At 41.5% G+C, this 27093-nt stretch overlaps 1 protein-coding gene across 3 annotated transcripts in view; it reads left to right on the top strand.

Moving 5' to 3' along the window:
• The window catches only part of sgsm2 (small G protein signaling modulator 2), a 256078-nt gene that overhangs the window by 35815 nt on the left and 193170 nt on the right, over positions 1-27093 (top strand). For all 3 annotated transcript variants that reach the window (XM_073053274.1, XM_073053276.1, XM_073053275.1), the window contains exon 2: positions 4171-4246. In XM_073053274.1, coding sequence (XP_072909375.1) covers positions 4171-4246 — 76 coding nt within the window. The remainder of the gene's footprint in view (positions 1-4170; positions 4247-27093) is intronic.

The raw sequence follows: 27093 nt of genomic DNA on the forward strand, positions 1-27093 counted from the left end.
TACAACTTTCCATAATCTTCATTGCACCCCTGCCCGAAAACTTCATAAGACACTACAACTAATATTCTCAATCTTATATATTACTTTTTTTTTGTATTGCACAGTTTGTCTTCTGCACATTGGTTGTTTGTGTGTAGCTTTTCATTGTATCTATTGTATTTCTTTGCATCTACTGTGAATGCCTACAAGAAAATGAATCTTGGGGTTGTGTATGGTGCCATCTACGTTCTTTGATAAATTTACTTTGAACTTTGAGAATTAGAAGCAAGACTAATGTCTCAACCATTCAGTAAGATCATGGCCCAATTGATTTGTGATCAAGAAATGCTGACTTCTGCTCTGCTGGCTAATAGAAGGGAACGCTCCTCTTCTCTCTTTGCTAATATTCAACCTGAAGATATCTTCAGCACTGAGTCATGCAGGAATCTGGATTTAGAGAACAAGGAGTTATATCTATCAGTAATTCGCCCCTTCTGTCTGGGTTCCTACAACATTGACACAAAGCAGAGAAGGGTGATATTCCATGTGAAATGAGTAGGTAAATCAGAAAATGTCACAAATGCTGGAAAGGTATTGAGAGCTTTGGCTGAGCCTTATTCTGTTGTATTTATTTCTCCAGAGTTTTATTAAAATTTTACTTTACATGAAAGCTGAGTTTAATTTAAAGATGCTAAGTTGTAGAGGAGCTTTCGTTGTCAAGAACTGTCTGCCACAATGATTATTGGATTGAAATTGTACAGTGTGGCAGGAAGCACAAAGCCTTAAATTCCCATTGACACTTTTGTTATCATGCTCTGTAGGATTTCAACCCAATGTTTACATCAAGCAAGGTATTTCAGATTATTTTACCAACTGGAGAAACCCTTAATACCGTCGACCATGATCTGAGGAAAAAAAGATTATTTCTAATCATCTGTCAGAGATAAGGTTTCTCATTTCTGACAGTCTTTGCTTTCTCAACAGTTGTGTTGCTAATAATTAGAAGGAAATTTATATTGTATATTATTTACAGCACAGTGTGTTTATTTAGAAATATAGCGTGGAATAGGCACTTTCAGCTAACGAGCCATGCTGCCCTGCAAACTATCTATTTAACCCTAGTCTAATCACGAGACAATTTGCAATGACCAATTAACTTATTAACTGGCAAATCTTTGGACTGTGGGAGGAAATCAGAGCACTTGGAGGAAACCCACATGGTCATGTGGAACGTACAAATTCCTTACAGATGATGTCAGAATGGAACTCTGAACTTCAACACCCTGAGCTGTAATAGATACGCGCTAACCGCTGTGTTGCCCTTCTTCACCAGCCATGTACAATTGAAGCAGGACTTCCTCTCCCTTTCCAACTAAAGCTTGTGTATTGTCGGAGCAGCTTGTTCCCTCCACCATCAGATTTCTGAAAACTTCCTTAGTACAAACACGAGAAGTCCTGATGAAGGGTCTCAGCCTGAAACATTGACTGTTTACTCTTTTCCATAGATGCTGCCTGGCCTGCTGAGTTCCTCCAGCATTTTGTGTGTATTCCTTGGACTTCCAGCATCTGCTGCTTTTTGTACTAAGGAAGTCCATTCTCCTCTCCTATCAAATTCTCTCTACTCCCACCCGTGACCTTTCCCACCACCTGGAATCACCCATCATCTTCCAGCTAGCCCCTCTCCTCTCTCCCACCTTTTAATTCAGGCATCTGCACCCCTCCCTTTCCGTCCTGATGAAGGGTCTCAGCTCGAAACCCGAGATTAAAAGATTGGAGCGACTGGGCTTGTATACACTGGAATTTAGAAGGATGAGAGGAGATCTGATTGAAACATATAAGACTATTAAGGGATTGGACACACTAGAGGCAGGAAACATGTTCCCAATGTTGGGGGAGTCCAGAGCGGAGGCCACAGTTTAAGAATAAGGGGTAGGCCATTTAGAACAGAGTTGAGGAAAAACTTTTTCACCCAGAGAGTGGTGGATATGTGGAATGCTCTGCCTCAGAAGGCAGTGGAGGCCAATTCTCTGGATGCTTTCAAGAAAGAGTTAAATAGAGCTCTTAAAGATAGCGGAGTCAAGGGATATGGGGAGAAGGCAGGAACAGGTTACTGATTGTGGATGATCAGCCATGATCACATTGAATGGCCTACTCCTGCACCTATTGTCTATTATTGTCTATTGAAATGTCAGCTGTTAACTCTTTTCTATAGATGCTGCCAGGCTTGCTGAGTTCGTCCAGCATGTCTGTGTGACAATTCCTCAGTACATTTTTTTATTCCCATTTCTTTGTGCACTATTTGTTTAATTTATTTTTTAATATATACTTATTATAATGTATAGTTTTTATTATGTACTGCTGCTACAAAACAACAAATTATTTGACATATACTAGTGATATTAAATCTGATTCTAACTTGGGTTCTACCAGTCTTAATGGCAGTGTGTTCCAGATCATAACAGCTCTAAAGTTCATGTGCATCACAGTATTTTTTTGACACTATGTTCAACGTAAAGCAGTGCGAGATCAGTTATTAATGTGACTTATTCAATACTCCTACAACCATTTTAAACTATTTGGCCTTGATGTGTGTTTAAAAGGAGTATTTGGTTCTGTCGGGTTGCCCAGGTGCTTTTTCAAAAACTAAGCCATTTGTTTCTCCCCAAGCTTTAGGACAAATGAGCATTCTTGCAGAGAATATGTCCAGAGATCCTGCCAGAACATGACTGATAGCTGCAGTTACGTGGGTGTTTTTAGCTGTGAAATGCACTCTGCAACCTACAGCCTCACTAACTATACATGCAGTTATTTTTAAATATGTGTGGATTGTACTCAAATCTACGTTCTACAGACATTAGGTAACTTCCATGAATTTTAAAATTGCGTAGTCAATTTTCAGATGGTTTTGCATGCCCTGAACATGTTTTGATATATAGTTTGAGCAACAAGAAATTTAAAGAGCAGATTCTATCTTGCACTGTTGGCTAAGTGGTTTTGCCATTTCAGTCTAATACTGCAATTTTCTTAAAAATTGAGCCTGTATGAAAGTAATATATTTGTCATATTATATTTATTGTTTATCATGGGGTATAATCCTCTCCATTTCTTTGGCATACCACAGAGTAATGCTAAATGTGTTCCATTTCTATTCCCTGCAACAACAAGCCATAATTTCAGTCATCCTCCATTCATTTAGAAATCACTTTGTTCAGAAAAAGTACATTGCTACATATTAAAATAGCAAAGAGATCTCAAACCTCAGACACTTGGGACCAGCCTTAGAGCAGTCTGAATAACTAACTCCAATTTAGGCAACCACAACAGAACATCCGCTGGACAAAATTATTTAAGGAAATTGTGAGCAATAGGGGAAAAAATGAGCATTAATTTCTGAAGTATCCTTCAATATCTTATAACATACATATTCTAATATACGTTACAGTTGATGGAACGTTGGCAGCACAGTGGCACAGTTAGTAGAGCTGCTATGTCATGACCCCAGGGATCAGGTTCAAACATGACTGTGGGCATCATATGAGTTGTAGCAAATGGAGGCGAGACAACCATCCCCACTGTACCCTGAGCTAACAGAAAAGAAACTGATCATTTGATTAATATTTTTACACAATGGCCAATTTATTAGCTGCAGGAGTGGAACCCAGTGTGGTCTTTTGCTGCTGTAGCCCATTGACTGCAAGGTTCGATGTATTGTGCATTCAGACATGCTCTTCTGGACACCACCGGTGTAACACGTGGTTATTTGCATTACTGTTATCAGGTTGAGCCAGTCTTGCCATTCTCCTCTGAACCCTCTCATGAGCAAGGGATCTTTGCCTACAGAACTGCTGCTCACTGGATTTTTTTTTTTTTTTTGCACCATTCTCTGTAAACTCTAGAGTTTGGTGTGCATGAAATCCCAGATCAGCAGTTTGAGGTGGTCAAAACACGCCCTCTGGCAGTGTGATCAATCACATTTCTTCCCCATTCTGATGTTCATTCTGAACCTCTTGACCATGCCTGCATGCTTTAATGCATTGAGTTGCTGCCACAAGATTGGCTGATTAATTATTTATGTCAATGATCACAGGTGTTACCTAATAAAGTGGCCACTGAGTGTATATAACACAATAAACTTGTTCTTGGAAAAACTATCCCAGGATTTATAATGAACGTATTTTATTTCCATTACAGGTGAAGCAAATTATGGAAGAAGCTGTTACCAGGAAGTTTGTTCATGAAGACAGCAGCCACATCATTGGCTTGTGTAGTAAGTGGCATCAAAGCCAGCTCGTTTGGCACTAAAAGTATAGGTTAAAGTAAATAATCGGATTAGGTGCATTATGGATGCAAGCGCATGTTTGCATTTGAATGTATATATTTTGTGTATGATTTTTAATTCGATGAACTCAAGTAGTATTCTGGATGGCTTGCAATCAGCACAAGAGGTCTTTCATTGCTGAGGCAGCGGGAGGAATGAAACGATCTCGTGTGCTTTCGGGGCTTTTTGTCGGGCTGCAGTTATAGATATCTATTAGGCTCTCGGCGCGGGCCAGTAAAAAGAAGCAATGCGTAAGCGTGGTGGCCATTGTGTGAGTGTTCAGGCTTGGGCAAGAACGTGCTTGAGCAAGCAAGTGGCTTTTCTAGTGATTATTTTGTTTCCCCCTCTATTAGTACATTGCCAGCGCACCGAGAATGCACACGGAGATTTTCTTTGTGTGAGATGCGGGAACTTTGGAAGACCTCCAGTCTCCCTGATAACTACATCGGCGCAGTGCGCCAAGCTGCGGCTCCAGTTGGATGACCTTCGGCTCATCCAGGAAAACGAGGAGGTGGCAGATGGGAGTTGCAGGGAGGTAGTTACCCCGAAGTTGCAGGAGGCAGGTACCTGGGTGTCGAAAGGGAATAGGCAGCCGGTGCAGACTATCCCTGCGGCTGTACCCCTCAATAAGAAGTAAACTGCTTTGGATACTGTTTGGTGGGGGGGTGGATACGACCAACTGGGGGAAGCTGCAGCAACCTGGGTTTCTAGTACTGAGTCTGTCTCTGTGGCTCGGAAGGGAAGGAGTGAGAAGCGGAGTGCAGTAGTGAAAGGGAATTCCACAATTCCATGATTAATTAACCTTTGAATTAGATGAGCAGACAGCAGATTCAGTGGCTGTGAAAGAGGCAGCCAGATGGTATGTTGCCTCCCAGGTGCCAGGGTCAGGGATGTCTTGAATCGGGTCCACTGCTTTCTAAAGGGGGAGTGTGAACAACCAGAAGTCGTGGTACATAGTGGCACCAATGGCATGGGTAGAAAAAGACAGGAAGTCTGATTTTTAGGGAGCTAGGTAGAAAGCTGGAAAGCAGGATCTCCAGGGTAGTAATCTTTGGATTGAACTGTACAAAAAGGATGGGTTACATCTGCACCCGAGGGAGACCGAAATCCTTGTAATCAGGTTTGCTAGAGCTGTTGGGGAGGGATTTGGCAGAGGATGGGAATCAGAATGGTAAGGCAGAGGATGGGATAGTTGATATACCTCTATATGTCGTGTGTAGTGAGACTGTGAGGAAGGACAGGCAGATGTCAGGGCAAAATTGCAGTAAGTGGGATGAGTTAGTGTAACATGGGGCCAAAATCGAAAAGGGCGATGTGTACAGGACTGAATGTGGTTTTATTTGAATGCGTACAGTATACTGAATAAAGTAGATGATCTTGTGGCACAGTTAGAGATTGGCTGGTTTGATGTGGGCATCACTGAGTCATACCTGAAAGAAAATCATAGTTATGAGCTTAACACCGAATGACACACATTGTAACAAAGGGACAGGCAGGTTGTAGGTGACATGGGATCGAAAGATGTAGAATCCTTGTGGGTAGAGTTAAGAAACTGCAAGGGTACAAGCTCCCTGATGGGAGTTATACACAGGTCTCCGAACAGTAGCCGGGATGTGGGCTACAGATTACAAAGGGAGATAGAAAAGGCACATAAAAGGGCAGTGCTCCGATAGTCATGGAGGATTTCAATATGCTGGTAGATTGAGAAAGTCAGGGTGGTGCTAGATCGGAAGGGAGGGAATTTGTATGATGCCTATGAGATGCTGTTTTTGAGCAGCTAGTGGTTGAGCTCACTAGGGGGTGGCAGTTCTGGATTGGGTGTTATGTAAGGATTGAGACTTGATTAGGGAACTTAACGTAAAGGAACCCATAGGGGCCAGTGCTCATAATTTGATAGGTTCACCCTGCAGTTTGAGAAGGGGAAGCTAAATCTGCATGTATCTATATTACAGTGGAGTAAAGGAAATTCCAGAGGCATGAGGAAGGAGCTGGCCAAAGTTGATCGGAAGGGACAAGTAACAGGGATGGCAGCAGAACAGCAATGGCTAGTATTTCTGGGGGAAATTTGGAAGGCACAAAAAGATGCACCCCAAAGATGAAGTATCCTAAAGGGAGGAGGAGGCAACGATGGCTGACAAGGGAAGTCAAAGACAGCATCAAAGCAAAAGAGAGGTCATAAAATATCTAAAAGTTAGTAGGAAGGTAGAGGATTGGGAAGCTTTTAAAAGCCTACAGGAGGCAGCTAAAAGCCATAAGGCCAGAAGAGATTAAGTATAAAGGCAACCTAGCTAATAATATAAAAGAGGATACAAAAGGTTTTTTTCAGATGTGCAACCTATAAAAGAGAGTAGATACCAGACCACTGAAATATGACACTTTGGATGAAGGAATTGATGGTTTGTGGCCATGTTTGTGGACAATACAAAGATAGGTGGAGGGAAAAGTAGTGTTGAGGAAGCAAGGTGTCTGCAGAATGATGTGGACAGATTGGAAGACTGGGCAAAGAAGTGGCAGATGGAATATAATGTAGCGAAGTGTATGGTCATGCAATTTGGTAGAAGGAATAAAAGCATAAGCTGTTCTCTAATTGGGGAGAAAATTCAAAAATCAGAGGTACAAAAGGACTTGGGAGTCCTTGTGCAGGATTTGTGAAAGGTTAACTTGTTGGTTGAGTCAAGTGGTAAGGAAAGCAAATGCAATGTTAGTATTCATTTTGAAAGAACTAGAACATAAAAGCAAACAAGTAATGCTGAGACTTTATAAGGTACTGGTCAGACGACATTTGGAGTATTGTGAGCAGTTTTGGGCCCCTTATCTAAGTAAACGTGCTTACATTGGAGATGATTCAAAGGAGGTTCACAAAAATGATTTCGGGATTGAAAGGCTTAGCATATGAGGAGCGCTTGGCTTTGGACCTGTATTTGCTGGAGTACAGAAGAGAGGAGGAGGGGGAAAGGATCTAATTGAAACCTACCGAATGTTGAAAGGCCTAGTTAGAGTAGATGTGGAGAAGACGTTTCCTATAGTGGGGGGGGGGGGGGAGAGTCTAGGACTGGAAGGCACAGCCTCAGAATAGAGGGGCATCCATTTAGAACAGGGATGAGGAGGAATTTCTTTAACCAGAGGGTGATGAATCTGTGGGATTCATTGTCCCAGACGGCTTTGGAGGCAAAATCATTGATTGTATTCTTGATTAATAAGGATGTCAAAGGTTACGGGAGAAGACTTGATGGGCCAAATAGCCTAATACTGCTCCTATATCTTATGGTCTTAAATCCTTTGAATCAGATCTTTATTCCTCTGCAGTACATGGGAATATTTTTAACTTGAATAGGAACTTGGCTCTGTGGAGGAAAAGTCCGTAGAATGGATGTTAAACATGTGTCATTGGGAAGGTCAACAGAATAATGAATCATTTGCTGGGCTGATGAACCTCCACTCATTCCCATGTGGCTAACTAGTCAGCCAGGATGGAGTTGCTCGTCTTTAGATAGTATTCTGTCACTTCTGTGTGGCTAGCTGCTGTGAGTGTCACAGTGTCTCCTTCGAAAGCATCCGTAAGTGTTTAGCTTATGGAGGATAATTGTATTTTCCTCTTCCCTGTGGTGCCCAGGACTGCAATCTTGTCCTCACCAGATAATCATCACATAGGAAAGATGCTGTTCTGTCGTTGCCCGACTTGATGGTGGTGGAGCATCATGCAGTGTGGACTGGGTTTCCTCTGAGAGTTCAATGTTATCAAGGAAGAGAACTTGTGAATCGAATTGTTGAGGGTTTACTTATTAACTTTGTTGCTATTGCCTGTTCAGTGAGATCAAAATCTAATAAAGTTCAGTGATACAATTTCTGCATGTCCTACACAGTAGCTTCATGGTTAGCACAACGCTTTACAGTACCAGCGACCCGGGTTCATTTCCCACTGCTGTCGGTAAGGTGCAAAGGTTCCTTTATTACCAAAGTATACAACTTTGAAATGTTTCACTTCTCCAGGTAGCCGTGTAACCAAGAAAGAAGAAAGGCAGCACAATCATCAACCCCCCCCTGGCTAAGCCCACCTCCCCACAAAAAAAAATTGAACAGAAAAGGAACAGGCCACCAACCTCAACCCCCCCCCCCCACCCCCGCTCAAAAACCAAGCAAAACAGATCAGGCATGTCAACCCCCAAATCCCACTCCCCCACACAAAAAACAAATGAAAACAGAAGAGGCACGTTGACCCCCAAACCTTCCTCCTGCACAAAAAATCGAGCAAAACGGGTCAGGCTCATCAGGCATAATGAGTTTGTATGTTCTCTCTATGATTGTGTGGGTTTCCTCCCACAGTCCAAAGACATACCAGTTGGTAGGTTAATAGATCATTGTAAACTGTCCTGTGATTAGGCTAGGGTTAAATCGGGGAATTGTTGGACAGCATGGCTCAAAGGACCAGAAAACCCTGTTCTGCGCTGTAGCTCAGTAAATTAAAAAAAATATAATTTATCTTTTCTACTCTACTCCCCATACCTGCAGCCTTGAGATATAGTATATCACAATCTAAGTCTGATAAAACATAGTCTTCTGAACAGCCTACACAAGAAAACTGTAGTGCTGAGGCGTATGTCTCTAAACACATTCTTGGGCTATTAGAGTGCGATACACACTGCAGTAATAATAAAACCATCTAAAATCCTCTGGCTTTCCTCGAGTTACTTTCATCTAGAACACAGCCAACAGTTGTCTTTTTGAATCTCACCTTTTTGATTCTTGTCCTGACATCACTGTAAACGTAGATATTTGTGAATAAAATTAAGCAAAAGAATTGCAGCTGCTGAATTTGGCCTTGTCCTTGCAGTTCACATGATAAGCTAAAAATCATCTTTTTGTCGTGCCTCGTTGCAAGCACTTGGCGCTTGTTTCCCTATCATGTTTCCTGGCACATTTCTGATTGGCAATGGACTTGAGGGTGCCGAGCTTTACTGGCCGTAATCAGCCGCATGGTAGCTTGGTGGTTAGCCTAACGCTTCGTAGCATCAGTGACCTGGGTTCAATTCCCACCACAGTCTGTAAGGAGTTTGTACATTCTCCTCGTGACTGTGCAGGTTTCCTGTAAGGAGTTGTACATTCTCTCCGTGTGACTGCATTAGCTTCCTCTGGATGCTCTGGGTTCTTCTCACTTTCCAAAGATGTAGGGTCTAGAAGGTTAATGGGTCACACGGGTATAACTGTGCAGTTTTGTCTCGTTGGTCGGTTACTGTGCTGTATCTCTAACCATCTTAAGCTCTGATTCTGAAGACTCAGGCTGCAACATTTCTGTCTGGCAGTGTACCCTCTCCAAGCTAACTGGCACTCAGCAGGGCAGTGGCAAAGTGGGTGATGGTTATGATTGGTATGATAAATAGAAACTTTAAAGAAACTGCAGAACAATACTGGAACACACCCAAAATGCCGGTGGAACACAGCAGGCCAGGCAGCATCTATAAGGAGAAGCACTGTCGACGTTTTGGACCGAGACCCTTCGTCAGGACAGTGCTTCTCCTTATAGATGCTGCCTGGCCTGCTGTGTTCCACCAGCATTTTGTGTGTGTTGTTTGAATTTCCAGCATCTGCAGATTTCCTCGTGTTTGCTGGTTGTTTCTAGAAATAGTTTGGCTGTGGAAAGTGGATATTAAATTTCTAAGTGTGTCAACTTGTAAAGTTTTGAACTTAACCCCATGGAAGCATGTGTTTCATAGTGAGCGAGTCTGATTCTGTCTACAAGTCTGCTTATGCGACGAAGAGAAAGTTGTCTGCCTTCACAGTTTGCTTTATATGCAATAAAACTTGAGCAGTTGCCAAGAGCTCCCCAGGGCTGCCTCCTGCTACAAGTACAATTGCGATGTATCTGTGCAGATGCCCCTGATGCACTTGGAGCTAATTGAAGGAAATCGCTGTACCATGGCCAACTGTTCCTCTCCATAAACGTTAAAGGAATTGATTTGTAGACAGAGAAGCGATTTGTTGTCTTTCGGAAAAACCAGTACAAAGCGGCTTATTCATCTAGAAAACAAGGGCATGGGAACAATGTTGTACCTCTATAGGACTCTAGCTGGAGCCCATCTGGAGTGCTCTCTATGCCACTCTGGGGGGCTGGAGAGAGGATACAAGTCCTTAAAGGGAATGTATTTCTATTTGGAACAGCTCTCCAAGATGTCTTACTGTGGAATTTATGTCGGAAACTTTTGATAAATAAGGTTTCTTCCTCAGAATGCAGAATGAAAGGGGAGAGAAAAGTATCTTAAAATTAGACCAGGATGATGGAAATTGCAAATTATCCCATAAGTTTTGCAATGATCAATTTACTTTCTTGAATTTTTTTTGTGTGTGTTAAACATAGATGGAACTGGTGGCAGAACACAGAACAGTTCAGCTCAGTACAAGATGTTGTGCTGACCTTTTAACCTACTCCAAGATCAATCTAACCCTTCCCCTCTCCCATAGCCTTCCATTTTTCTACTGTTCACATGCCAATCTAAAAGTCTCTTAAATACCCCTAATGTATCTGCCTCTACCATTATCCCTAGCAGGGCATTCCACACACCCACCTCTCTCCATTTAAAAAAAAAAAATTTTACCTCTGACTACCCCTTCCCCATTCGTTCTATGCCTGTTATCATCTTATTACACATGTATGAAGTCACCTCCCATCCTCTTTTGCTCCAAAGAGAAAAGCCTGCAAATTCTCCTCTGCATCCTCCAAAGCTTCCACATCCTTCCAATATTGAGGTGACCTGCGCTAATCATGACACTCCAAATGTGGTCTAACTGGAGTTTCACTGAGCTGCAACATTACCTTGCAATCTAATCTGATTGGTTTGCGGAGACTATCTGACAATTACTAATAGGAAGTGTCGTCCTGGGGTGCAAGTGATTGTAGTCGCAAACGTGCTCATAATGCTTGTATGACACTTCTCTGCTACTTTTACTGGATATCAGTATCTAATGGTAAGTACTGGATTTTGTATTCACAAACACGAGATTCTGCAGATGCTGGACATCTAGAGCAGCACGTACAAAACTCTGGAGGAATTCAGTAAGTCAGGCAGCATCTAACGTCGTCATCTGAACCCTTAATGCCTAGGTGGTACATGGGGCCTCATGCAACATCTATAGAGGGGAATAAATACTCAATGTTTTGGTCCGAGACCTGAAATCATCTAATAAAAGGTCATGGCCTGAGAATGGTGCGATTAAACCAGAAACCATGCAGTGAGCAGCAGTTCTATGGGTGAAAGCACCTTGTTAATGAGAGAGGTCAGAGGAGACTGGGCAGACTGGTTCAAACTGACAGGAAAGCGACAGTGACTGGAATAACCACATGTTGTAACAGTGGTGTGCAGAAGAGCCTCTATGAATACACAGCACATCGAACCTTGAAGTGGATGGGCTACAGCAGCAGAAGATCATACTGGGTTCCATTCCTGTACCTAATAAAGTAATCATGGAGTGTATATTAGTGTGGAAAACTAACTATGCCTATGATCAATGGATCATTTTGCATGACGTCTAGGTCAGTAGTGAGATTTATTTAATTTTTTCCTGCTTTTTCTTCGCTATCAGTAGCTTCAGAAGATGAGCAAAGTGGGTCAGGTTGGAAATCATGTATACTTGCAATTGCTTATGTTTTCCATGTGATGCAGCTGATGAAGTGGAGCTGAAAGACGCAGCAAGTGGGTTAAGCATTACTCAAAAGGATTTGTGAAAAGCACAAGCATGCTCACTGCATACAAATGTACACTTGACTTCACAGCGGCAGGGACTTTGACAAGAGTGATTATTGTTCTTCCTCTCTCATTGTTGCCTGACCTGATGACGTTACCAGAATTTTCCTTTTCTTTTGATTTTTTTGGTTGATTTTTCTCATGACATTAGAAAAAGCAGTTGCCATCAAGCCCTGCGCTGACGTTTAATAAGGGAGAAATAAGATTAATTGGATATTGGTCTTGATATCTGTTTTCCCTGTTTGGTGACTGGCATGGTGACAAAGCAGTTAGCGCAGAACTTTTCAGCAGTGACTGCAAGGTTGGGGTTCAGCTCCCACTGATGTCTGTAAGGAGTCAAGTGGGCTTCCTCCGTGTACTCCAGTTTCCACCCACATTCCAAAAAATGTTTGAGGTGGTGTGAGTTGTGGGGATGCTATGTTGGCTCTGGAGGTGTGGCAACACTTGCAGGTACAATCCTTGATAATTCGATTTGACGCAAAATGGCGCATTTCACTGTATGCTTCAACGGACTTGTGACAAACGAAGAATCTTTTTTTTTTACTCTCCCTATAAATGCTCAACTCCTCTGTAATCTCAATGTTTTATCAGTCTCCAGCTTGAGTATATTCAGTGGCTCTGCCTCTTCATCTGAAATGAGCGATCCCCTGTTTTGAAACTCGTTGACAGACCCAAATGAGGAGGCATCACCTCAGTGTCCACCATGTCAGTCCTGGTCAGAATCTTAAATTTCAGTAAGATGTTTCATTCATCTAATCTCCAACAATTATACAGTAGGTCTGTCTAAAATCCAATGTGTATAGGCTCATTCTCTCTTTGCACAATAACTCTCTTCATCACAGCAATCACCCTAATGAGCCTTCTTGGTATTGCCTCTGATGCAAGTATACCCATACTTGTACAGAGCCCAACCCTGCTCACAGCGTCCCAACTATGGTCTCCAGAACTTGCATCATACCTACTTTGCTTTTAGACCTAATTTGCTTGCGATAAAGGTTAACATTCCTAATTACGTACCTAATACTAATCTTTTTTTCATTGCATGCACTCGGACAGCTAAATTGCTTTGTACCACAAATTATTTTAGTCTCATTAAATTTAAATAATCTGCATTTTCATTTTTCCTCCTGAAGTAGATGTCTTTGTGCTTCTCTCTTTCAAGCAGCTGGTTCTTTCCCTCTTCCCAGTAGATTCGTGCCAGTGGTTTTAAGCCCTTAAATGTGATCAGCCCAAATGCCGGTTGAACTCTCCTCTGATGTTTTCGCTTATAATTCTACTCTCACTGCAGTTCCTTGCAGGTTGCTATATTTTTTACACATCATTAACCTCTCGCTTCACCTAAACTGTTTTGTTAGTTAGTTGTTTCTCTCTATTTGTTCCCAATATCCCCTAGAGACCCCTATTATTCCCTAAGTCCCCAGCATTGAGGACAACTTCAAAAGTCAATGCCTCAAAAAGGTAAGGTCCATCATTAAGGACTCCTAGCACCCAGGGTGTTCTCTCTTCTTTTACTACCATAAGGGAGGAACAGCTTTGACCCCTTCACCATCAGATTTCTGAATGTACAATGAGCAAAACCCTTGGACGCTACCTCACTATCTTTGTTCTCTTTTTTGCACTACTTATTTAATTAATTTAATTTAATTACTATGTATCTCAATTAAACTTGTAGTATTTTTTATGTATTGTACTGTATTGCTGCTGCAAAAGAACAATTTTCAAAACAGTGATTATTAAACCTGATTCTGATGCTGAGACATCTGCCCACCTATTTAACCCCAAATGAGCCCTATTCTTTTGATGTACTGATGTGGTACCCTGGATATCAGCGTCCATGGAGTTGGTAACTGTATCATCTCAAATACATTATGGTGCAGAATACTGGTCCGTTTCCCTACAGTATCGGGTATAATTCAATATATGCATCAGAGAAACAAAAATCACATGCTGTTAATATTATACTCTTACCCTTTTAAATCAAAGCCAGTCATCTGTCAAGATTTGGGGTGTGTGTAATTCTATTGTAAGTTTCATAAAGTGGAAATGGGCGGAATTAATACCTAAAGCAGATCTGTTAATGAGTGAGCACAGCTGCTGATGAGGTGATGGGTATATTTTGGATTTGCAAACAGCTGCCTCCTCATATTTTATAAAGATCTCCTTTTAAAACCCATCACAGGTTGGAGCAAAATATGCTGATAGCAAGCAAAGAATTTTACACCAGCTTAAGGTCAACCAAGTAAAACCGTGCTCAACCTTTTCACCAGCTGCCCAACTGTTATCAAAGGGATTCCTGAAAAGATGAGATTTAGGTAGGAAAAAGTAGAAATTAAAACTGCAGATGCTGATGATCTGAAATTAAACCAGAAAATGTTGGAAATACTCAGCAGGTCAGGTATTAACTGTGGTGGTGGGAGGGGATAGGGAGAGGGAGAATAAGCTTTGGATTCCATAAAACCTTTTAAAATCAAGGTTTGGCAAAAAGGTTGGACTTACTAATTTCCAGGAGATTAAGCATAATGGTCGAAGAAGACAGGTGGCTCTGCTTCTATTTGCACAGACATTGCCTGACCTGCAGACTCCTTCCAACGCAACTTGGTTGTATTTTAGGGTCAGTAGAGCACAGTGAGGAGAAAGGTGAATTGTATCAGTGAGGTTGCATAAAGAGTGGCATCACGATGGTACAATGAGTCAAGTTCAAGGAATGATATTAGTGTGAGGACAAATGTCTTGAAGCCAATTTACTTAGGCATGTAGATCTGGGGAAGTTTGGGATTGGTTTGACTGCTTGGTTTGTGTCTAAGTTGGTAAAGTACAAGATGTAGGCCACTCTAATTTGTGGCTAGGTGGGACAGCAGAGAACTCAGACCAAGGGCTGATAAAGGCATGGACTGAGATTTTAACTGGAAGGGAGAAACAGCACAATCAGGTGATGGAGCTGGAAGAAAATAGTTTTAGTGACAAAATGCATGTTTGGTTCAAGCAGTATATTAGCAGTATCACTATTGGCTACAAGGTGATTGCCATGTAGGTACTCAGAAAGTTGGTTTACTTTGGTTGAACAACATGGAAAGTTTCATTCCTTTTGGTCTTGAATATCAAATCTTTAGATGAAGGGTTCAGCAATGCCCTTAGGACTAAAAGAAATAATGAAACGTAATTTTTTTCCCACTCTGGATCTTTTAAATGTCATTCCTTGTACATATCATCGATATCATATGTTATCGCGCTGTTACCTTTTGGAGAATCGATTGAGAGATTGTGTATTTGCACTCTACGTTATCGGTGTGTCGGTTTTCAGCACCATGGATAGTTCAGTGCGAGCCATTTCTTGCAGTTAAGTTATAGTCTCTAGTCTTGTGTTTCTCCTGATTCCCCTCTCGGGGCGAAGTCTTAGTGGAAGCTGCTTCATTGCTACTTTGCTTAAATGTTAGACCTTTGTATCTGAACCCACGTAGCGTGTTGGCAGGTTGTTCATCATGCAGGGCATGAAGGCTGAGCACACTCTGTTCTCACCATTCGCTTCTGTTCTACTCATCAATTATTTTATTTATAATTGTCCATACTTCGTTTGGATCTTGCTTTGTTTTCTTCTAATATGTGTGTCAAATTATTTCAACTTTTATTAAAATCTCATCAGTACACTTAGATGGTCATCTGATGTTACTGTTAATTTGTTTAATACATCATATGCACTGAAAGAAACATTAAAAGCTACCTCGTGCACATTCCATAATGCACAGAATCAACCATTTGAGTCTTTACAAAGCAATGTAGCTAACAATTAATCTTTTGTAATAACTCATTGTCCAGAATTAGCTCCTGGGCTGTGGTATTCTGTGCTGAGTCCTTGGCAAGGATATCCATGGCTTGTTCCCAAATTCCATTTCCTCCATTTTCTGTGCAAAATCTCCCAGTTGTTCTTTGTCTATAAAATTAATTCTTAACCAAAGCACTTCAGCTCTGTTGCCTGTGGTCACCATTACAAATGTTGACCTGCTTGTGTATACACTACAGTAATTTGAATAAATGAAAAACACAAGTGGTGCTGAAAATCCAGAGTAACACACACTCCTGAGACACTCCTGATGAAGGGTTTCGGCCCGAAACGTCGTCACTACCTCCTCCCATAGATGCTGTCTGGCCTGCTGAGTTTTGCCAGCATTTTGTGTTTTTATTAAGGGTGTTATAGAATTTGATTTGGAGAAGATGACGTAATGGGTCGGGGGGACTGAGCCCTGGAGGTCAGAGGCCTGATGATGATCCTGGGGTTGGAGGTCCAAGGTTAATAGGGTGTCATGACCTCATGGGGACAGGAAGGTGTTTGTTTTGTTGTTGTTTTGTCTGACTTGTATGTTGGCTGTGTGTTTTGCTGAATGTAGTGGACAAAATACGTAGGCATCTGAAGTGTGGCGACACTTGTGGCTTGCCCCAGCACATCCTCGCTCTGCTAGTTATTAACACAAATGATGCACTTCACTGTATGTTCCAATGTGCGTTTGACTAATAAATCTAATCTTGAAGATAAAGCAGGTTTTAGGGGCCACCTTAAATAAGGTTTGTAGGAAGAGGTTCATGTGTAGGGCCTCAACAGTTAAAGGGTAGCCAAAGTTCAAAATAAGTTTTTTTAATCAAAGAATGTATATGTCATCATATACAATCCTGAGATTCACTTTCTTGCAGGCACTCATTGTAACTAGAAAGAAACACAATGGAATCATTTTTTTAAAATGCACACGACAGACGGACAAACAACCAATGTAGGATTCAGGAACAGCTTCTTCCTCTCTGCCATATGATTCCTAAATGGACATTGAACCCGTGAACTACCTCACCATTTAAAAAAAAAGTCTATTAATTAGGTTTTGCACTACTTTAATCTATTTAATATACATATATACTTAATGCAATTGATGGATTTATTTTCATTATTATCATGTATTGCATTGTATGGCTGCTGCTAAGTTAACAAATTTCAGGACATATGCCAGTGATAATAAATCTGATTCTGAAAATCAACACTGTGCAAATGCAAAGAGAATAGAAGTAATAATAATAATTATAATAATAAAAATAAGCAATATGTATCAAGAACATAACTTGTAGAATCTTTAAAAGTGAGTCCATAGGTTGTGGCAGCAGTTCAGTGTTGGGGTAAGTGAAGTTATCCACACTGGTTCAAGAGCCTGATGGTTAAGGTGTATCCACTGATGTGGAAGCAATGGAAAATCAGGAAAGCACAATAACCTGGATTTTGAAAAGTAATCTCCAGTTGTTTTATAGGGCTAGGAGAGGATACAGAGGTAGAAAAGGCATGGATTCTCCAAGGATTAAAAAAATTTAGAATTCAGTTGCTGGTCTAGAAATGAGGGGTTAATAGCTGAACAGGACCTGGTGCAGGATAACACGCCAGATGAGCTCAAGTTACAAAGGATGAAAACTGAGTGCTGGCCACTAAATGCACCGGTTTAGTTGTTTTTTTTTCAGCCTTCTGTCCATGCATAAAGTAGGTATTGCAGATTGGCTGGCCAGAGAATACTGACAATTTTAAATTTTCAATAATAAGCTTTGTTTTGAGGATCTTGTGGCATTGCAGATAGAGGGGAAATCTGTCACGGAGTTTGGCTCTGCAGGTTTGCAATGCCTTATGATTATTTTCTATTTAGGCATTGCCTATGAATACTTAAAACCAGATAAAAGGAGAAAAGTGTGGTCCTGATTGTTTTTAATCCACAGCCCTATTAGTCTGTCCATAATGGAAACTGCAGTCATTATATGGAATAAGAGATTTGTTTTATCCAGAACTGACTGATGTATGTTGACAATAATGCATTAGTATTTCAGACTTGTTTTTAAGTTTATTCTGATCTCAGAACCAAGGGTGGCACGGGAGCGTAATGGTTAGCATAATGCTTTACAGAACCAGCAACATGGGCTCAATTCTTCCCGCTGCCTGTAAGGAGTTTGCACGTTCTCCTCATAACCGTGTGGGTTTCCTACCACAGTCCAAAGTCGTAGGTTAATTGGTCATTGTAAGTTGTCCGGTGATTAGGCTAGGGTGTCAAATCGAGGATTGCTGAGCAGCATGGCTCAAATGCCAGAAGGGTCTATTCTGTGCTTTATCTCAATAAATAAAATACTAGTTTATGATGCCTTTCATAATGGGCTTGTGGTTTTCCCAATTATAGACAATGAAAACAGTACTGTAGCGTTTAGTGCAACAATATTACAACTTGTGGTGTTGGAGATGGAAGTTCAATTCCAACACTGTCTGTAAGAAGTTTGTATGCCCTTCCTGTGAGTGGGTTTCTTCCGGGAGCTCCATTTTCCTCCCACAGTCCAAAGACCTGGTTAGTTAGTAGGATAATTGGTTGGTAGGCTAGTAGGATAATTGGCCATTGTAAATTGTTCTGTGATTAGACTAGTGATAAATAGCTGGGTTTCTTGGTGGTGCGCCTCGTTGTGCCGAAAGGGCCTGTTCCGTGGTGCGTCTCTAAATAGGACAATAATTTTGGCAATTAGGACTTTCACATTCATTGGATAGACTAGACTGCTGGAGTCTTGCTTTCTTGATTAATTTCACAAGAATTGTCATACCACCTGTGACATTGTATCTGCAGTAGGAAAATTATACTTGAATTCTTTTTGCTGCTTTGACCCATTATAAATCTGTCGTGCCCTAATGCTGTGCATTCTTTTCACAGCATCTATTATTAATACAGTTGCTATTTTAACACCACAGTGAAACCATGCTAATTATTTTGTATTGTTTGGTGAAAAGGAAACTACTCACAGGGATTGGTGTAGACCGTATAATATATAATGCTTTTATTCTGAATCATGGCTTGAAAAGGTGAGGCTCTCTGCACAGAGCAATCTTTTTTTATACACGACCTTAATCCCCCTTTTGATCTCCCATTCCATTATGTGTAGCCCGAGCATCATGAATCTGTATAGTCCATTAACTTGTTGCTGAAGTGGTCTGAATAAACATCACCTCTGTCCTGCCTGATGGAGGATCTGAGCCCAAGATATTTTGGATTAGGTAATTACTTTCAATTGTCAATTATACCCTATCTGTATTTGGCAGAAGCAGCCTTGCTCACTTTTAGCCTGCAGTCTTTCATTTGTTTCCCTCCACAAACATAAGTCTCTAGATCAAATCTATTTAGAGATATCTGCTTCATACTGATATTTATGCTTGTATGTGTACATCTGGCTTAGTGTGCTAGTTCTGGATATAGAATTGATTTTGTAATTATTAATAAAGTAGTAGGTATTTCAGTAAAATTTCATTTTGTTGAGGTGAGAATGATCAGTTCTGTGTATCTACTCTAACTTCCGTTATCCACTTGATCATTTGAAAATGAAAATAGGATATCTTGATGTCCTTTTCAGAAATTGGTTGATGGGTACTTGTTACCTACCAATTGCCTATTACACTGATGGGGTTTAGGGCAGCCATCACACTCAGATGTAGAAGGATTCTTCATTACTGTTTCTGCAACAATTTTGGTTTGCTGTCAGGATGGTTGGCCCTGAGCTGAACCCCCAAATATGGAAGACTGATGGACTACTTTTAGTCTGGCCTCTACCCTTTGACCTGTTTGGCATGGGTGACCCTACCAAGAGTCAAAGCAAGGCCCTGACTGACTCCAGCCAGCATAGCTCTCCAGGTCATTGAGGCACACAAGCCCCCAAGCCATGGCAAGGTTGTGGTCCTCTTGGAGGGATGGATACTTGTTGGTCAGGATTAATTCCTCCAATCTTTGGGATCTCTTGCGATGGCAAATAGGGGGTCACCTTAACATGGGGGGAAAGTGAGCAGATATTTCTGAGTACAGCACTCCTACTGTAGTGCATTGAATTTACTCAAGTCTCTGGAGTTGGGCAGGAACCTACAATCATTTGTTTATGATGAGAATGTGGTCTTGGAGCCCATACATAAAGACAAGTGTTAGGATTAGAAAGATGGTTAATCCACAGCTCTATTAGTCTCTCCATAATGGAAACTGCAGTCATTACACAGAATCAGAGATTAGATTTATCCAAAACTCACTGATGCATGATGACAATGATTCATTAGTATTTCTGACTTGCTATTAGATCTGTTGGTTGATATCAAATAGAGAGGCAAAGTTACTTCTGAGAAGTCCCTCCCTGTGCCAGTTTGGCGCATCAGCCTTGCTGTTTCTTTAGTGTTTGTTTTCAAGCAGCCGAGTTGCTAGCTCAATGCTCAACCCAGTACGCGTGGAACTTTTGCAAGGAACCAGCCGGATTCAAACCCAGGACTTCTCACTCCAAAATCGGGTCTGAATGCCACTACACCACCAGCACAGACTCTTCTCACTTCTGAGAATCGTATGTTAAAGATTAGGTAACCAAGGTGTTGTGATAATCTTCTCATCCCTCCCGTAGGTTCTGGAGTGCTTGAAATTCATGGACTCTGCCGCAGCTCTGGTGCCTTGACAGAGTGGGTGGGTGGGTGCATGGTTTGAGAGCTTCTGTGCACCTTCCACTACTTTCCCAGACACTGGTTTGCTTCAATTTGAAGGGGCTTGGTGGTCAGTACTGTCCTAAATGCACCTTCTCCACATTGAGCAGTTAAAGGTGAGAGATTCCCATGTAGAAAAAGAGGTGAACAATTTCACATCATTCCATGTTACATTGCATCTCCCGTGTATCTGCTCAATCAATCAACTAGTCAAATTCATCTTAATGCCTCTACATCCAACTCACAACTTGCACTCCCACCCACTTTTGTTTGATTTAATGATCTGAATCATAAAATATAATATTCATTGGAATCTAGAATGATACTGATGATCTCCTATACATATTTATTCATTTATTTTATTGAGATGCAGTGCAGAATAGACCCTTCCAGCCCTTCGATCCACGCCGCTCAGCAACCCCCGATTTAACCCTAGCCTAATCTTGGGACAATTTACAATGACCAGTTACCTTACCAACTGGTACGTTTTTGGACTGTGGAAGGAAACCAGAGTACCTGGAGGAAAAGTTTGTGATTGCAGGGAGAACTCCTTGTAGAGAACGGCAGGACTTGAACCCGGGTCGCTGGTACTGTAAAGCATTGTGCTAACCACTATGTGACCCTGCTGCCCATGGTAACAATGAAAACGTTGAGGATGATTAGATAATGCCAAGCTTAGGTTTTAGTATGTAGATATTAAGAGGAAAGAGAACAGGAAAGTTGCAATAGTTTAGGAACTGGGAACACACTGAGGACAAGGGCCAACTACATAACATTGGAATTGGGAGACCACTTCATCAAGCACCACTGCTCCATTTGCCAAATATAGAACTTCCCAGTGGTCAAATATTTTAATTCTGATTCCCATTACATGTCAGTCCATGGCCTCCTTTTGGTCCACGATGAGGCCATCCTCAGGGTAGAGGAGCAACGCCACCTTTTATTCTATCTAGGTACCTCCAACCTGATGGCATAAATATTGATTTCTCTTTCCAGTTTAAAAAAACTCCTCCTCCCCCTTTCCTCTTCTATTCCCCTCTCTGACCTCTTAGCTTTTCTCACCTGCTCATCACCTCCCCCTGGTTTCTATCCTCCTTCACTTTCTCCTATCCTATCAGATTCCTTCCTCTCCAGCTCTTTACCTTTCTCACCCACCTGGCTTCATCTACCAGCTCTCCTCCTACCCCAACCACACCTTTTTATTCTGGCACCTTTGCCCCTTCCTTTCCAGTCCTAAAGAAGGGTCTCAGCCCAAAACGTTGACTGTTTATCCATTTCCAAAGATGCTGTCTGATCTGCTGAGTCCCTCCAGTGCTTTGTGTGTATAACATTGGATAGTGTTGATCAGTGATAGGCACTTTAATCTTGTGAGCTTTGCGAGGAGGCTTGGCTGTTCTTTACTGTTCATCATCTTGTTTGTTGTATTTGAGCAGGTAGATCACTCCAAGATGGGGCAAGGCAATTCAGGAGGAACAAGGGAACAAAGAATCCATGAATCATAGACAAAAATAGAGGATGGGTTGAAGATAAGTTTAGTGAGCTAGGGATTTTCTGTTTGGGGTGAAGGAGGATAAGAGGTGACTTGGTAGAGGTGTACCAAGAGGCATTGATTGGGTGGAGAGCACCAGACATTTTCCGAGGGTGGAAGTAACTAGTGTTAGGAGGCATGATTTGAAGGTGATTGAAGGGAAAGTATAGGGAGGAAGTCAGAGATGTGTTTCTTTACACACAGTGATGAGTGTATGGAACATCCTGCAAGGGTAGGTGGTAGAGGCAGATACATTAGGGACATTTAAGAGACTCTTAGGCACACAGATGAAAGAAAACTGGAGGGCTATGTAGGTTGGAAGGGTTAGATTGATCATAGAGTAGGTTAACAGTTTAGCATAACATTGTGGGCCGAAGGGTCTCGGAATCAGTGCTGTACTATTCTATGTTCTATGTAATCAGGTTTAATATAACTGGCACAGGTTGTGAATTGTATTATTTTACAGCAGCAGTGCATTGTAGTGCATAAAATACTATAAACCACAATAATAAATAAATGTGTATGTATGTATAGCTATACCAGCATCCTTCATGAATTGTGTCTTCCACAACCTTAGAGCAATATTGCAGAAGAAAGTGAAGTGATGGCCAACTTGAGTTGCTTGAAGCAAAATCATTGTTTAAGATTACATTTGTGGGGCTGTTTATGGAATGGTGGTCAAGTCACTATCAGTTAGGTCTTCAAAATAGCTGGAATATCCCACAGCCATGACAGGAAACTTGTTTAACTATTTCAATAAAGCTTCCTCCTATATGGGCCAGAAGTCCACGTTATTCACTTCAAGTGTCTGCACAGATTTGAAACAACATTAACGTGCAATGAAATGGGTTTATTATGTTTACTGAGATGCAATGAAACGCTATTGTATGTAGATAGACCATTCCTAACACCAGGTATGTTGAGGTACTACAAAGAAAACCATGCAGAATGTAGTTGGTATTATCAGCGATCAACTGGACTCTGAAAACTCACATTAATTCCTCAATCATACATCATTTTTGTGTCCCTGTCACCACACTGATCTGAAATTTGAACAAAGTACATGTTTGTACCGAAATTGACTAGTTAGATACAGATATTGACCAATTGGTAACCTTCTGGATGTTCAAATTTCTTATTTGTATAATCGCCAATCACAATGATGTTACAGGTATTAATAGCCAATAGAGTTTATTCATTTAACAGTCAATAATACTTCAGAATTAAAATGACTGACCAATAGTAAGTGTCACTCTAGAATCCTTCATTTGTATCTTATCTTGTGTCCGTACACCAAATGGCTTTAGCCCCTTGCTGTGCAAAGGGAAGATCTGCTCTTCAAAGACCTCTCTAGTTTGGGTTGACTGAACACTATCTGTAAACTATCTTTGCCTGGACATTAGCTTTACACTTGGGTCTTCTTGCAACTTGCACAGTAGCAGCTACAGAGAAAGTGCAGTGCAGGTAAACAAATTAAATGAAAGGCCTTGCCCCCCCTTCCCTTTCCAACTATTTCTTGCCTCCACCGTGAACAGCAGGTCCAATGATACCGCAGCCTCTACTAGCATCAACACTCCCTCTGCTTTGAGCTGAGCTTGGGAGAAATAAGTCTTTTGGCTCTGATGCAGCGTCTCGATCCAGTTTTTTTAAACACCGAGTGGTGGATGTGTGGAACTTGGGTTGGTGGTAGAGGCAGATACATTAGGAACAATTAAGAGGCTCTTAGTCACATGAATGATAGTAAAATAGAGGGCCATGCGGGATGGATGGTCCAGATTAATCTTAGAGCTGGTTAAAAGTTCAGCAAAAGATTGTGGGCAGTTGGCCTGCACTGTGCTGTACCATTGTAACGTGGAAGCAGGTTCACGGGTTTAGTGAGTGAGTCAGAAAACACTGACTGTAATTAGGCATATTAATCTGAGTTTTAAAACTCGACCAAACATGTAAGTTCCCCCAAGTTACATAAACTACAGAACTAAATCTTCAATTAACAGATACTTGGTTAAAAGAGCAGATGGAGCATATACCTTCCCCAAGGTTCTGTGCAGCATGACTTAAACAACGGGGAGAGGGAGAGGGAACCTCCCACAAGTGTTACTCTTTATACCTGGAGTGTTTGAAACTTGACGCTAGGCGCCACGATGCACAAGTCAACCAATGGCAAGGGCAGCTGCAGATTTTAATTGCACCCATCACAATCGACATGGTGGAGGTGGATTTCGTCTGGCAAGTAAGCCGCACCTCAAATATTCTACGTTCTATTCTAAAATGGCCATGACTTCTCCCCCAGCATTGCTGCTTGAGCCACTGAATTCTTCTGGTATTGATTGTTTCTGTGACCCCTTGGTAGTTTTGGAAAATGAGCAGTGCAGATCTGATGAAACTGATAGAAATGGAGCAGTCAGAGGGTGAGAAGTCATTGTGTGGGAGACTTGCATGCTTGAAGTGAAATTGGCTGTCTTCTAGCTAGTGCGGTTAATTTGGACTCTGAAAAGAACTGGTAAGGTAAATGCTGGAGACTCTAGAACTGGAATTCACGTTCTCACTGTATTTTCATCTGAAGAATGATGTAGAAGAAAATGTTGCAGTTTGCATTGACTAACTTGATTTAGCATTTCAGGTTGACTTTGTACATTAAGTCAGCATGATAAGCAGACAATTAATTGTCCTTGGGTCCCACTCAAAATCTGACCCCCCCACCCCAGCCAACTCTCACAATCCAAGTATCTTTTGACATCATATTAAAAACGCTGGCTTTATTTCCTTAGTTTAAGTCTGTGCACTTCATAGCAATACATATAGGATGCTTCGAGAGGTTACTGAGAAATGCAATGAACTGCTACATGATTAACAATGTCTTCAGTAACCTGACACTCATTGAGCACAGAAATGATCAAGTCAGCACATCCACTATATTTTCTAACCTTTATGTATTCTACAATTGGGTTTGATCACATCTAATTGTGAATAGTGTTATAATGTACTGTGTGGGTGAGAACATTTAACCGGTAGCGTTCTTATGGGATAATAAGATTTGCAGACAATTTGTTATATTGCTTTCATTTGAAGCAGCTTACCCTTGTCATCATCAGACTTGTGGACTAATTGGTATAGTTTAGCATTTAAGCTCAGTGGCCACTTTATTCTTTAAGTACTTCCTGTACTTAATGCAGTGGCCACTGAGTGCATGTTTGTGGTCTTTTGCCTCTGTAGCCCATCCACTTCAAGTTCAATGTGTTGTGCATTCAGAGATGCTCTTCTGCACACCACTGTTGTAACGTGTGGTTATTTGAGTTACTGTCGCCTTCTTGTCAGCTTGAACCATTTCTGCCATTCTCCTCTGCCCTCTCTCAGTAACAAGACATTTTTTGCCCACAAAACTCCTGTTTACTGGATTATCTTTTGCTTTTTGCACCCTTCTCTGTAAAATCTAGAGACTGTTGTTTGTGAAAAATCCCAAGAGATCAGCAGTTTCTGAGATGCTCAACCCACCCTGCCTGGCACCAACAATCATTCCACGGTCAAAGTCACTTAGATCACGTTTCTTCCCCATTCTGATGTTTGGTCTGAACAACTGAATCTCTTGACCATGTCTGCGTGCTTTTATGCATCAAGTTGCTGCCACGTGATTGGCTGATTAGATGTTTGCGTTAGTGAGCAGGTATATCTAATAAAGTGGCCATTGAGTGTAGTACAATTAACCAATTGAGATCAGATAATAATTACAGGTTCTTTGACAGTAACTGTCACTTTTTCTTAATGTAGTTTATTTCAAAGCAACCTACCACTGTAAATATCTTTGCCATAATGAGATATACGGAAGCAAATTTTCTCTTGTGCATTCAAGTATATGTGCACATATCACATACACATATGGACGTATGCACGCAGGCACATGGAGGTTAATGCAGGTATGTGCTTTTTTTTCTTGAATTCAAAGTTCAAAGTAAATTTTATTATTAGACTACATGTATGTCTCCACATACAACCCTGAGGTTCTTTTTTACTGCGGGCATACTCAGCAAATCTATAGAATAGTGACTATAATGGGATCAATGAAAGAGCAAGGGCATAGAAATCAAACTGTGCAAATGCAAATATAAATAAATAGCAATAAATAACAAGAGCATGGAATAACATGATAAAGAGTCCTTAAAGTGAGATCATTGGTTGTGGGAACATCTCAATTGATGAGCGTAATTATCTCCTTTTTGCTCAAGAGCCTGGTGGTTGAGGGGTAGTAACTGTTCTTGAACCTGGTGGCACGAGTCCTGAGGCTCCTGTACCTTCTACCTGATGGCAACTGCAAGAAACGAACATGGCCTGGGCGGTGAGAATCTTTGATGGATGCAGTCCTCCTATGACGGTGCCTCATGTAGATGTGCTCAGTGGTTGGGAGGGCTTTACCCATGATGTCCTGGGCAGAACCCACCGCCCCTTGTCGGATTTTCCACTCAAAGGCATTGGTGTTCCCGTACCAGGCCGTGATGCAGCCAGTCACCACACATCTATAGAAGTTTTTGTCAAGGTTTTTGATGTCACGCCAAATCTCCGCAGACGTCTGAGGAAGTAGAGGTGCTGTCGTGCTTTCTTCGCAATTATATTTCTGTGATGGGTCCAGGACAGATCCTTTGAGATAGTGACACCCAGGAACTTAAAGTTACTGACTTTCTCCACCTCTGATCCTCCGATGATTACTGGCTCATGGACTTCTGTCTCCGCTCTCCTGAAGTCTACAATCAGTTGCTTGGTCCCACTGACATTGAGTGAGAGGTTGTTGATATGATACCACGTAGCCAAATTCTCAATCTCCCTCCCATCTATCGATTCATCGCCACCTTTGATGAGGGCCACAAGAGAGAGGTCTTTAGAAAACTTGAATATAGTATTGGAGCTGTACTTAACCACATCATCATAGGTGTAAAGCGAGAAGAGCGGGAGCCAAGCACATGGTGCACCCATGCTGATGGACACTGAAGGAAATGTCCTTGCCAATTCGAACTGATTGGTGTCTACAATGACAAAATCCATTTTGTAT

The sequence above is a fragment of the Hemitrygon akajei genome, chromosome 8 (genome assembly GCF_048418815.1).
Source record: "Hemitrygon akajei chromosome 8, sHemAka1.3, whole genome shotgun sequence".
NCBI lineage: Eukaryota > Metazoa > Chordata > Chondrichthyes > Myliobatiformes > Dasyatidae > Hemitrygon > Hemitrygon akajei.